This window comes from Electrophorus electricus, chromosome 11, assembly GCF_041902795.1.
Source record: "Electrophorus electricus isolate QZ-2024a chromosome 11, ASM4190279v1, whole genome shotgun sequence".
NCBI lineage: Eukaryota > Metazoa > Chordata > Actinopteri > Gymnotiformes > Gymnotidae > Electrophorus > Electrophorus electricus.
The window spans coordinates 22,619,397-22,634,012 of NC_137507.1; the positions used below are offsets into that span (position 1 = coordinate 22,619,397).

The 14,616-nt window shown below is 44.7% G+C and overlaps 1 protein-coding gene across 1 annotated transcript in view; it reads left to right on the plus strand.

Moving 5' to 3' along the window:
* The window catches only part of LOC113590883 (serotransferrin-2-like), a 40,603-nt gene extending 26,030 nt beyond the window's left edge, over window positions 1-14,573 (plus strand). The window contains exon 17 of the mRNA XM_081723846.1: window positions 14,425-14,573. Coding sequence (XP_081579972.1) covers window positions 14,425-14,558 — 134 coding nt within the window. The 3' untranslated portion in view covers window positions 14,559-14,573. The remainder of the gene's footprint in view (window positions 1-14,424) is intronic.
* Window positions 14,574-14,616: the final 43 nt, after the last annotated feature.

Here is a 14,616-nt window from a genome sequence, read left to right on the forward strand (position 1 = left end):
AAATGAGAAGCTACTCACTGCAGCAGTTAGGGTTAAATAACTTGTTGACAGCTGAAACATAAACCAACCATGCAGGAATTATCCAATAGGAGTTTCTTAATTATTTGCTTAGTTAAATCCAGGTGGTGACCTTTTTTTTTTTTGACCAGGCAGTGTAACTATTTTGTTCTCATATTATTTTTTTTATTACTTCTGCTTTGTGTATTAACTAATTTTAATAAGTTTTTAAATTTTATTTATTTATTTATTTTTTTGGATAATTCCAAGCGCCATTAATTGTACTGCAATTTAAAGAACATGCCTTTTTCTTTCACACAGAAAGTACCTTTGAAGACGTGGTTCACCATTACCATTCGTACATGCTCCAGGTTTAGGTGTTTTATATGGAAAGGTCATGAGAAATATAATTTTATCATTAGATTGGAACTTATTGTTTCTTGTTGCAAGGTAACAAAAGTTGCTTTTTATTTAAACTATTAAGTTGTAAGCAAGCAAATACAATATTATAAATCAGGAACTGGTAAAACTCAGAAGACCAAACAGAAGCTTTGAAATAAAAGAAATTCCAAACTTTACCAACTGAAATGTATACTTTTAAGAAGCAAATGTCTGGTACAGTCTATAGCAATGTATAGAGCTGTACAGCACATCTAACTTTATTGCCAATTTTCAAAAATGGATTTGATCCATTTGATCCATTGCCCATCACTGACAAGGGCCTTCTGACTCCATACTTCACAAGCGACCCTAAACCACCCTAACCTAGCGTGCGGTAAGAAAGTCTCAGAAACACAGTTTGTCTAGGTAAAGAGAGAAAATGACACATCTGTCACAGGACGCTCTTCCCCCCCAAGTCACGTGGTATGGCCTGCCACGTGCAGGGGGGTTCACCCTTGTATGTAGCCACACCCCCGTGATGGCACGCACCTGCATGGGGTTTAACGTTGAGTGTTTGTCCATCTATTTAAACCCCTTGTCAGTGCATGCCTCATTGTTGGTCATTATTAATGTTCATGTTAATACTAGTGTCGATGTTGTTGCTAATGTCTCTGTTAATGTAAATGTTAAATACCCCTGTCTCTGTTAGTGTTCAAACTGTTTTTATGTTTATGTTCACTATAGTCCCTATGTGTGAGTGCCGCCACTGTCGTTCATGTTTTATGTTATTAAATGTTTCACCACATCAAGGGAGTCTGTGCATCCTGTTCCACGCCCTGTGGCACTCGGGCCACCATCACAATATCTTCTTTTCACTGTCAGCATGTGCGTGTATACTTGCATGTATGTGCCTGTTTCCTCCTTTGTTAATCGCTGGTTAAAGTAAAAACAGATGTGCACAGCATGTGCAGCATGTACGTCTGGGTAAAGAAAATGTGGGTAAAACTGTTGAACCAATTCTCTATTAGTCCAGCCAAAATGTAAGGTAAACATTGCACCGACACTGAATGCAAGTTGTCCCAACCCCACTTTTCAACACTGCTCTGACATCAGATTCCATCAATCCTATTTCAACATAATTGTAACACTGGCAGGCAAGGCAGGATGCAAAGGTGAGCCGTGTAAAATACAGTGATGTTTATTAACACACACCACACAAGTGTAGCACACAGGCTAATGGAATGTTAAACACCAACAAACATCCACAACTAAACAAGACTTATATACACCCATGTTAATAAAACAAAACGAGGAACAGGTGTGATACACAGGGAAGGCGTGGCCATACAAACGAACACAGACACACACGCACACCCACCCACACATACATCTAGGAGGAGGGGCCATACCGTTACAGAGACACCCCCCCCCCATGGCGTGACTCCCTGGCCCCAAGACCGGTGCCAGGTGCCAAGCAGCAAGGCTGAAGGACCGAGCAACCCGACATGGGCCAGCGCGAGCAAGACCAAGGGGAGGAAGACGATGACAGACACAGGGACTGACTCACTGACAGGAACAGGTACAGACACAAGGGGGACAAAGCAATGGGCACATTAAATGCGACAAGGATGAGTACAGTGATGGGGACAGGTACATGAATAAAACTACACAAAGGGTTGTGGAAAAGTCTGGGGAAGCTGACAGGAACCCCACCCTGTCCCCCAGTTGTCGGCTGGGTTGAAGTCTGACTGGCCTGTGGGGGATTGGCCTTCGCTGATTTGGGTGGCGGCGGCTTTTCCGGCACTGGGGAGGATGCTCCAGGAAGCACGCCAGCTGTTTTGCCTGTCTCTAGGGTGGGCACTGGTGATGCCTCCTTCTTGGCTCTTTGAGGGTTGTGTGTAGGCACCGGAGCTCTGGGGCTGTGTGCCATAGATGAGGGAATGTCCTCGGATGACGACGATGCCACCTCTCTGCAAGTCATGTGGGGCAGCTTACTGACCCTAGCACAGCGTGCCTTGAGCTGGGATGTTTTCTTCTGTGTGTACAGGAGACCTTCTCTTTTCACCACTTGTTTAGATACCCCAAGTGTTTTCACTGCAGGGGTTCTGTGGAGGGTTTTATATTACAGAGCATGCTATATTTTCAATATTTAACCTGTCCTTATCCACCAGATGGAGTCACATGCTTCCTGGGAGTATGGCTCTGCAGTGGGCATCTTTTTTTTTTTTTTTTTTTTTTTTTTTTTTTTTTTTACATAGGCCAGAGGAGACAAGGACATTTGAGTGTTTTTTCAGCCTAATGCAGGCCAGGTTTTGTAAGCCACAGGCCCTGTCTGGGTTCTCTTCTGGACTCCCCAGGCAGCCTTGTACGATTCAAGATAGTAGTTTGTAAAAACTACTTCAGATCCTGTGGTCCTAGTCACCTCTCTCCTGCTGTGCAAGGTTCAGGTCCCCCAGTGGGAGAACATTTGTGATACTGGAGTCTCATGGAACTCCTAGGTCTCCAGTCACTGCTCTGTTGGCCTGCCTGTTGTACCCAGTGACTCCCGTGGCTGCTCCATCAACTTGTGTGACTCCTGTGGCTGATTTCTTGGTCTCCTTGCCTGCCCCAGTGCATCTGTCCTGTCCTGTTCCTGATGTAGTGCATATTTTTGTCCCTGTGTCTGTTTATGTATCAGTTCCTGTACCCATCAATGACTGTTCCTTGTCCTGTGTCTGTCTTGGTTCCTGTCAAGTTGACTATGGTCCCCTGGTTTCTTTCCCAGTGTCCTGCACTGTCTCCCTGTTCTGGTTTTTGTCCTGTGGCTCCTGGGTTTGCTCCTGCTCATGATTCCCAGGATGACACCTTCTGCTCATTGTTTTGGTTTTTCATTTCACTCTTGGATTTGTTTTGTTCTGCCCCTGGCTGTGCTTTCACACTCTTGCCTAAACATAGTTCTCTTATGAAAACTGTACAGAGTTAACTCATAACAAATCAGGTACTCAGTTTCTTCTAAAACAACATAGTACCATGAATAATATAGTCGTACTTTACACTTGCAGTTAAGCTAGACCATTCAATTGCATTCATCAGTTTAATAAGCATGAACTCACCAAACAGTTATTCGACTAACTCTCGAAGAAAATTCCTTGTCCTTGTCACATTTGTGGTCTTGTAACCACTTGCCAATTCGTTCTGCAAACACTTATGTTCATTTTTTTTCTTAGAAAATATTGTTTTTACTTACCCTCTTCATGATGTGCATGTCTGTTAGTTACTATAATGAGGAAATGGTGGCGGGGTATAAGTTCCTTCTCTGCTTGCTTCTGTGTGTGAGTCTTTTTAAAGATTTTGCATTGCAATAATGAACTGTTCCTTGAGGTGAAATTGTGTCCTCTGGTTCTTCTTCCATGCTGGTTCTAAATTGGTGTCGGAAGTGGAATGCTAATACAGAGCTTCCGAAAATCAAGCAGCGCATCCACAAACATGGAAGCAGGTGGCAAAGAAAACAGTCTGTAGGAGGGGGATACCGCCTGCTCCTTGGCAGACTGGTCCAGAAACAGCAATGCTCTGCAATGGAGCCAAGCTGGTGCTCAGCAAGAGAGAGGAGCATGACGATGGTAGAGCAGGCATGCATCCGTATACTGTGGCAAGGGCACCTAGGAACTGTATTCAGCACAGCTGTGAGTTGTCTGTGGTACCGTGGTTCATTTGCTAGTGTCCTGCTTTGGCAAAGTCAAATTTATTTAAATAGTGCTTCTTACAACAGTTGTTGTCACAAAGAGCAATCATAAACTAGGCAAACTATTCAAAAAAGGGGCAGGCAAAAATAAGAAGAGAGAAGAGTAAAAAACCAAAACTGATACACAGGCCATAAAGCAAGAAAAGAATGCTCGTTATGCACAGTAGATACTAGTGGCAATACTTTGCAATACTGGGAAGTTCTAGGCAGGTTTAAATACAGTTGAATGTAGAGAAACAGCTATCAATATTCCAGTGCTGAGGATCTGAAGGAATGTGTATGATTGGTTGAATTGTTAGCCAGGTAACGAACAGCATATTGGGTGTTGTAGTGTGCTTGGGTTTCGGCCGATGTGACAGTACTCCCCTCCGAAAGAGTCCGGGACAGCTGAGGTACGAGGAGGCCTGCGACGAACAATAACCGGTGCAGAAGATGCCGAACCCACCTGAAAACCCCCAGAAGGAAGGCAGCAAGAGTGTCCCCAAGAACAAAGAGCAGGCCTGTCAGGAAACTGCACGTGGAAATCTGAAAGGAAACCGGGATCCAGGATCCTTCACAATGAAGGACTCAGCTCTGTTTCTCAGGACCAAACCCCTCCAAATCAACCAGGTACTGGACCGAATTCCATCTTCTCCTGGAGTCCAGAATGCGACATGCCGCATACACCAGGGTGCTGTCATAGTCAACTGGTTGAGGTGGAGTGTCATCAGGAGACACCTCATCCAAAGGACCTGGAATGCCAGACTTGAGAAGCGAGACATGGAATGACCTAGAGATCCGGTAATGTGCATGCAGATTGAGTTGGTAAATCACTTAATTTATGCATTTGTGTACTTCGAAGGGACTGATATACTTAGGACCCAGTTTGCGTCATGAACCCGGTTTATGGAAATCCCATGTAGAGAGCCATACCCTGTCTCCCAGCTGATATGCAGTAGTAGTTCCTCCATGTCTATCTGCTAGTTCCTTATATTGTTGGAGTGCATGTTCAATTCACTGGTGTTCCTCCTCCCATACCCTCTTGCTGCGTTGCATCCATTCATCCACAGCGGGGATATTGGTTGCAATCGAAGTCCACGAGGCCATTGGGGGTTGGTAGCCTAGGAAACACTCAAAAGGCGTTATGCCAGTGGAGGAACTCGTTAGCGAGTTTTGCACAATTTCTGCCCATGGAGGGATTGTGCAAACAAAAACAGCACAGGAACTTGCTTAGTTGATTAGTCCTTGAAGTCGATTAGTCCTTTCGCATTGGCTGTTGGACTGTGGGTGATAACCAGACGTAAGGCTATTGGCAACTCCTATGTATTCAAAAAAGGCAGATCACACATGGGACGTGAATCGAGGTCCCCGGTCCGACAAGATGTCTTCCAGGATGCCAAATATACGTAACAAATGGTTAAACAAGGTCTCTGCAGTCTGAAGAGCTGTGGGTAATCTAGGGAAGGCAATGAATCCTACGCCATGATAGAACCAGTCTACTACTGTAAGTATAGTAGTATTGCCATTTGAGCAGGGTAGGTCAGTGATGAAATCAATGGCTATAGGGGACCAGGGTCTTTTGGGTATGGGGAGTGGCATGAGTTTACCTGCAGGTAGAGTCTTAGGGGTTTTGTTTCAGCTGAATACAGAACAGGAAGAAATGTACCTGTATACGTCGCTTGTGATCGTCTCCCACCAATATTGGCTAGCCAGGAGCTGTCGAGTTCGAGTCTCACCGGGATGTCCCGTAGCAAGTGAAGAATGAACCCAGGTTAACAGCTGATCTTGACATGATGCCGGTACATAACATCTCCCTGCAGGACAATCGTTTGATGATGGTAAAAAAGGATGACGGTACCTTGTTCAATTTCATCGTCCATTTCCCAACATATGGATGCCAAATGTACCCAGGTGGGAAGGATGTTTTCCTGGTCGTTAGAGTCCTCATCTGTCTCCCCTAGGTGAATGCAGGACAGGGCATCAGCTTTAGTATTGCAGGACCCCAGACAATACATAATCCTGAAATGGAATCTAGAAAAGAACAATGACCAACGGGCTTGACAGTGGTTCAACCGCTTGGCTGACTGCATATATTCTAAATTCCGGTGAGCTGTGATCACTAAAAAAAGATGGTTAGCCCCCTCCAACCGGGGCCTCCATTTTTCTAAAGCCAGTTTGATGGCTCTCCTATTCCATAGTTGTTTGGAAGTAGTTTGGAAGCCTCGTGTCTCTGAGATAGAACAGCCCCTACGCCTATATTCGAGGCATCTATCTCCACCACAAATGGGATAGATGGGTCAGGATGTCGAAGAAGGAGAGCAGTGGTAAATGCTTCTTCTAGCTATCTGAATGCTCGCTCTGCCTCTTGGCTCCCTTTGTGACCATGATGTGCTTGGGTTGTGTTGTTCCAACCATGGAAGGCCCAGAATGAAGGACGAGGCTTCTATAACCAGAAATGAGATGAGTTCTGAGTGAAGTGTGCTGGTGGTGTCTGACTGGTGAAATTGCCCTCTGCTCCAGAGTCAATCTGGGCTGTAAACAGAGAGGACAGTGTGAGAGCCCTAACAGACAGGTACCGTAAATTACTTCACTACCATCTTTTTAATAGGCATCATCCCTACCTTGGCAAGTGGTTTGGAGTCCATGCCTCCTCTATGGGAACAGGAAGCAGACCTGTTGTGTCTAATATGACACTCCCTGATAACATGTCCTGAAGACCCACAGTACAGGCATAGTCCCTCCTGAAAATGTGTCTCCTCTCATCCTCAGTCAGGTGAGAGGAATCACATTGCATGGGCGCCGCTGCATTCTCTTGTCTGGGATCTACTCTTGTTACAGGAGTGGTATAAGTTAAGCATTTACTGTTGGCTCTGCACAGTCTTCGTTCCCACAGAAAATGGTCAAGATGGATGGCTAGGGCTATAAAATGATCGAGGTTAAGCTCGTCATCCTGGCAAGCCAGTTCATGCAGTACCTCTGTGTTCAGACCGTTCCCGAAAGTGACAAGCAGGGCCACATTGTTCCTCCCACTACCAGCAGCAACAGTACAGAACTCACGGGCATAGTCCAAAACAGAACGGTTGCTTTGGTGGAGTTTGGTAAGCATTTCTCTGCATGCTCTCCCCTCATGTGGGTGATTGAAAACAGCTTTAAATTGAGCGACAAAGTCCTAGTAAGAAACCACCTGTATGTTCTCCCACACGTCAGTTGTCCAATCTAATGTTTTTTCCGTTAGACAAGAGATAAGGAATGCAATCTCTGCTTGGTTAGAACAAGGAGGGATGCTATTGAAATACAGGGTGTGTTGTAACAAAAAACCTGTACACTTTTCTGGAGAGCCGTCATATTTATCTGTTTTACTCATGGGGACTGCAGTTGGAGTGCCGCTGGGAGTGGCAACGGATGCTGGAGGTGGGTTGTACCGTAGTCATAGCGTGTACCAAGGATGCAAGTTCCCTGAGATATTGTCTGAGGTCGAACATTTGTGCCTGTTGGTCTGCTTATTGTTTGGCATTTGTGTTCATAGACCGCTTGAATCCCTTGAGTACCTGTTGGTGTTGGCCGAGTAGCTGTCCTTGGCTGGTAATAGCCTCTTTTAATGCCTCCGAATCTGCCGTCTGCATAGTGGCAAAGTATTCTGTGACGGGGCAAGCAAGATCAGATGCTTGCAGATATCGAGCGATGGATTTATTGTATTCCAAGTTCGTGGTGGGTGAAAAAGCCAGGGTCACAACCAAGAAAGCAAAGACAGGGGTAATCCAAATCATTAAGGTAAAAACAGTCCATGTCAAAAAAACAGAGAGCAATCATAAACCAGGCAAACTATTCCAAAAAGGGGCAGGCAAAAATCAGAATACAGAAAAGCAAAAAACAAAACAAAACCGATACACAGAACAGAAATCAAGAAAAGAATGCTCAGTATGCAGAGTAGATACTATTGGCAATACTTTGCAATACTGGGAAGTTCTATTCAAGTTTAAAATACAGTTGAATGTAGAGAAACAGGTGATATCAATATTCCGGTGATGAGGATCTGATGGAATGTGTATGATTGGTTGAGTCGTTAGCTGGGTGACAAACATGTTGGGTGTTGTAATGTGCTTGCAGTTCAGCCAACGTGACATATGCACAATTGTATGATTTCAAATATGTTTGATTTCTACTAATATTAACAGCAATAAGAAACATGCTGATGTCATATTACAATAATAATATTATATACTGTTGTAATAATACACACACACACACACACACACACACACTATTTAGTAATATAACTAGGTCCAATATTAACAATAATAAAAAAGCTGTTGTAGGCATCCTGTAAGGTGGTTTCAAACCGAGGTCAGCTGGGTGATAATACCAACAGCCTACTGGGTGAGCAACCACCCTCTAACAAATGGTGGGCCCGTGTGCCGAACAGTTAGAGCTTGGGTCAGGTAAAACAAAAGGAAAAACTAAACACCATGCCGAGCATGGAAAAAAGGGAGAACAAAGGATGCCAGGGGAAGAAATGGTAACCGCGATGCACTGGGGAAAACTCAAACTAAAACTTCCCAAACAAAACCAGAAAACAGGGAGGAACTTGAATGCCTAAGGGAAGCCTCGGGAGAGAGACAGACTTGAGAGGGAAAACTGGAAAGAGGAGGGGACATGTAAAATCACAGACACCCTTGTAGCACAGAAGCAAGGTGTAGCACGAGAGCTCTCAGACCTTAATACCTTAAGTTACCGGCTAAGAGCTTGGCTCAGAACTTTGGCAAAGACAACAGCACTGAATGACTGGTTCACTGGGCTTATATAAGGTCTAGCCCAGCTGTTGGGTGTTGAGCCTGATTAGTGGTATGGTTGACTCGAGACCTCCCTCTGGTGGGCAGAGGGGGCCTTGGCCTGGTAAAAACCCTTATAGTACTCCCCCCCCAGAAGGGGCGGCTCTTGACATCCCAAGGCCAGCTGCACAATCCCGCCGAAAAGCCCGAATGAGTTCATGGTCCAGGATGTGACGGGAGGGGACCCAGGATTACTCCTTGGGCCCGTATCCCTCCCAGTCCATCAAATACTGGACTCCACCACGAACCCGCCGGACATCCAAGAGATGCCTGACCGTGTACACCGGTGCCCCGTCCACCATGCAGACCTGGCAGGTCAGAGGGGCCCACCGAACCCATTTAGGCCTAAGGCGAGACACGTGGAAAGTAGGGTGGACACGTAAAGACGGGGGAAGGGTAAGGCGATAAAAAACAGGATTTATGCGGCAAAGAACCTTGAATGGTCCGATGTAGCGAGGGGCGAGTTTGCGGGTATAACCACGCAAAGGCAGGTCCTTGGCCGATAGCCAAACCCGCTGTCCCGGCTGATAAGTCGGCACTGGTCGCCGTCTCTTGTCGGCATAATGTTTTTGAGCAGCCGTAGCAGATAAGAGAGCCCTGTGTGCTCTCTGCCAGGCCAAGCGGCAGGGCCTGACTGTCTGCTCAGTAGACCGGACACCCACGTTGGCCTCCTGGTCGGCAAACGTGAGCAGAGCATAACCGTATTGGCACTCGAATGGTGACAGGCATAAGGAGGAGTGCCACAGGGTGTTGTGGGCGCATTCCACCCAAAATAGGTGCTCAGACCAAGAGGATGGGCACGAAGAAGCCAGACATCAGAGGGTGTGCTCCAGGTCCTGGTTAACTCTCTCAGTCTGGCTGTTGGATTGGGGATGGAAGCCAGAGGACAAGCTGGCTTCTGCCCCAACAACCAACAAAAGGTCCCCCAGAACCAGCTAGTGAATTGAGGCCCGCAGTCTGACACAATGTTGCTAGGCAGTCCATGAATACGGACAACTTAAGTAATAATTTAGCTGTCTCTTTTGCAGATGACAGTTTCAGCAGTGCAACGAAGTGGCCGGCCTTGGAGAACCTGTCGACGACCACCAAAATCACAGTGTTGCCCCTTGATAAAATCGAGTGACAGATGAGAGCAAGGGTGTGAAGGGACAGCCAGTGGGTGCAACAGATCAGCAGGCCTTGTCCTGGGGTCTTTGCACTGAGTGCAGATGTGACAGGAGTTCACAAATGCTTGAACGTCGGGTTCCACGCGTGGCCACCAAAACCACCGACAGAGAAACTCAAGCATCCGTGAGACTCCTGGGTGCGCTGAAAAGGGGGATGCATGTCCCTGCTCGAGGACCTGAGCTCTAACTGCCTTAGGTACATACAGCCATCCCGGTGGGCCTCCACCCGGGTCTGGTTCAGCCATGGGAGCCTGATGTTCTGCCTTCTCAAACCCCCCACTGGATTGGTGGTATGACGCGGGCCCTTGGGACAACGGTCCAGGTCGGAGTAGAGGGCGGCGAGGATTCCCACTGGTGGGAGAGGGCATCAGGTTTAATGTTCTTAGTGCCTGGCCGGTATGATGAGGTAAAATCAAACTTAATCAAAAACAGTCCCCATCTGGCCTGGCGTGGATTAAGTCACTTGGCCTGCTGTATGTAGGCCAAGTTTTTGTGGTCCATCCAGACCAGGAAAGGGTGTTTTGCCTCCTCCAACCAGTGTCTCCACTCTGAGCGCAAGCATAACCGTCAGTAATTCGCGGTTGACCGCGTCGTAGTTCTGTTCTGCTGGGGACAGACCCCGAGAGAAATAGGCACAGGGATGCAGTCTTTTGTCCTCTCCTGATCACTGGGACAGAACTGCACCAACAGAGAGGAGGGAACGTGTCAAAACACAGACACCCTCACAGCACAGAAGTGAGGTGTAGCACCAGGGGGAAAACTAGAGGGGGAACATGTTAAAACACGGACACCCTCGCAGCACAGACGTGAGGTGTAGCACAAGAGCTCACAGACCTCAATACCTTACGTTACCAGCTAGGCGCTTGGCTCAGAACTTTGGCAAAGACCCAACACTGAATGACTGGTTCACTGAGCTTATATAAGGTCTAGCCCAGCTGTTGGGTGTTAAGCCTGATTAGTGGTGTGGTTGACTCAAGGCCTCCCTCTGGTGGACAGAGGGGCCTCAGCCTGGTGCCAACCCTTACACATAGTACATGCAATGAAAGTTATGAGAGCACAAAACAAATATATATGTGGTGCAAAATTATTTTTGTTTTTATTTATTTTGTACATTCATGGACTGTGCAGTCAGTGATTTTCACAGCTGGTCCCTCCTCGCTTTGATGGTTTCCCTGTCGTGTGTGTGTGTGTGTGTGTGTGTGTGTGTGTGTGTGTGTGTGTGTGTGTGTGTGTGAGAGAGAGAGAGAGAGAGAGATTTTGGTTCCAGCACTTAGTTTCGTTTTCTCCACCTCTCGTTTGGTTTTCCACGCTCGTTATTGAATTCACCTGTTCCTCGTTTCTAGTCTTGTTAAGTTAATGTATTTAAACCCTGTCTGGTTCCCTTTCTCAGGGCTGTTCATTGTTTGAATTGTTCTTTGTCTGTATGTTTAGATGTTTTTGCAAGCCAGCAGCTGTACGTTTGTACCCCGTGCCTCCTAGTCTGTATGTTTATTGTAGCCTTCCCATCTCTTAGCCTCTGTTATAGCCTGCTTCCCCTGTTTGCCTTTGTGTGTTTTTGGTTTGTCATGCATTCTCGGAATCTCTGTTGGTTCTATGACCCTGGACTACCCTAATGACTCTGACTTTGGATTTGCCCCTAATAAATTTAGCTCTTCTCCGCACAAGCGTCCGCCTCCTTACCACTCACTGTTACAATGATGATCCTGAGCATCTCTGTCAAACAATGAAAGCTCTGCTTTCTACTCTGTATGAAGAGAAGCAAAAAAAAAAAAAATCAAATATTAATTATGCATTATAAATCAGACAAAATTCAAAAGTAGCTAAAAGTGGATACTTTGATGTGCTCTGTAGACCCTGCTGAACATATCATTTGTGTCTGAATCACTGACAAGAAGACATCCAATGTCTATCTTCTTCCACACTGTATCTTTTGCTTTTACACTTGGTGAAGCTGTATTGTCATCCTATGATACCAAATATTTCTTTCTGGGGGGGGGGGGCTGCAGTTCTCTTCATCCAATGTACCACTGGCATCCACACCTGTTGACAGTACTAAGTTCTATATTGTAATTCTCTTCAGCATCAAAAGAGTTCCAGTCCACTGTCGACTCACAGTAATCCATGGAGTTCAGTAAATCCTACACTTGCAAAGGAGCATAGATCCTCATGTGTGCCATTGCATTTTCTGTTTACTCCAAACAGGACAGTAGGAAGAAAAATGATGATTCACCTGCATTTGGTTGTATGCTGTTTTTCCTAATTCAGAACACCACACCTACAGCAATTCAAACAAGTGTAAATCTGTGTTGCTTCACAGGCACAAAACAAATATATGCAATAATGGAGTTATCTGCTTCACAGGTGTAAATCTGTGATGCTTCACAGACATTACATATGCATATGCAAGACTTCCCTGCATTTGCAAGGTTCCATACATCTCACAAAAAAAGATCTCTCTCCCTATATATGTAGAGAGAGACAGAAAACATTTTGATTTTATATTTTATATTATTCATATTTTTGTAGTTGTTTTACACGCTGCAATTTAAACAGGTTTCAATCTGTGGTGCTGCACTGGCACAAGATAAGATAGATATGCACACGCAATAATGCAGTAATTTGTTTCACAGGTTTCTCATAACTGCTAAGGCCTGTTACACATCAGGAATGCTTAAACCTACAAATCTACCAATACTCACTTTGAAAATTATCACAGCAGACTACTTCTACTGTTTCTACTAGATGGTTTGCTTTACCTTGCTAGGTTGCTTAGACTGTGAGATGCAAATGAAGTCATTCAGATGCAAATGAATAGTTGTGGTTGTGCAGAGTAAAAGGTTTCCCCAAAAGTAGGACTGCACAATTTACATCCAAAGAGGAGGAATTCTGCCACAATAAATGTAGACTTTCGAAATCACCTATTAATTTGTATAAATAGAAAGAAATACTAGATTTAGGTTTCCTTTGACTTTAGATTTTACTGAAAATGTTTACATTCCCAATCTTACCTTACCAGTTATCAAACAAAATACAAACTTAAAAGTATAAACTATCATCCCAAGATAACAAACATACAATGTGCCAGATCAGTGACAAATGTAGCACAGCATCTGTTCCTGATGTCTTTTTTGCTCAACGTCCCAATTCCAGTCTCATATATGGATCTGTGCCCAAATAGGCTCAAAATTGGCCCAGATTAGAAAATAACACTGTTACACCCAGCCCTGACCTGACACAAACCCAAACTGACATTTTAATATTAGGCCTAGGTCTCCTAGGCCAAGCTTACACTTATTCACAATGAAAACAAAAATCAACGCTCTGTGTAAAAGCCAAGTTGAACCATCTGACTGCAGGTTAATTGATGTATTCATCGTCTGCTTGGAAAACAGATGGATTATTGTTAACAGCACCTATACAGGAGATGACATGACAGAATATGGTTGGCCATTTTAGCACCTCTAATATTATAATACTCTTTCAGAGGACAGTTCTCCATACTTTAGGTGAAAATATACATACTCCAAGTAAAGCCATACAAAAACTTAGTGGAATTGACCTAAAACTTTATCTTTACATTTTGACTTTTGAAAGATTTATTGTTCTTGTTCACATTCATGATGAGAATTCTGCAAAGATATAGGTCCCCAAAAATGTTTTAAATGATTAAGGTGTTTACATAACATCCATAATGCCAATACAGTAAAAAGTAAGAAAAATGTTTAGTGTATTCTAAAATGTTATTGACGTTTTGACTGGAAAAAAAGTTTAGTTGCTCACTGATAAAAAGCTTTAAACATATTTTAATTTGGTGGCCTATATTCGCAGTTTTTAAACTTTGCCACTTCATGACTCAAAGTATAAAAACTTTTCCACATTTATTTGTACATTCATTGTTTGTTATACATATGCTAATTATGTAGGTGTGAGTATTTATAGGTTCAGCTGTGTGAATGGTTGGTCAGTAAATAGGTGGTTAAGTGCTCATCAAAAATGTCAGTACTAAATGGAAAGTGTTGCAGGGTGGGGTAGGGCAGGATAAAGGTAATCATCATTGTCACTGGTTCTCAGACAATGTCATCATCTGAGACAACGGGCAATTGTCAACTATCTGAAAAGCTGAATACATACTACTGCGGGTTTGAAAAGGCCAAGCTCACACTTTGCAGCAGATCATTCTAACACCTCATACAGTGGGACATTCAACCATCAGCAACTTGTCCCTCTGTTCTCACAACTCTCATCTGCACCTCAGGCTGCACTCACAATCTGAAGGCATAATAAGTTTAAATATATAAACTTAGTGTATAGTCATGGTAAGATTATTCTGTTTGACCTTTTTGTTATTTAGTGATTCCAGCCTCTCTTTCTGCCGAGGTACATCTACCCGATGTCCTGATGTTACTAAGCCTCAACCCATCTCAGCTGCCATGGCTACTCCCACCACCTCCTGATGTCCCCTCCTATAGTCCACTACACCTCTAAACTAGTCAACTACGTCTCCGTTGCCTGTCTCTTGCGGGATGGGTTTCGGGCACATGCA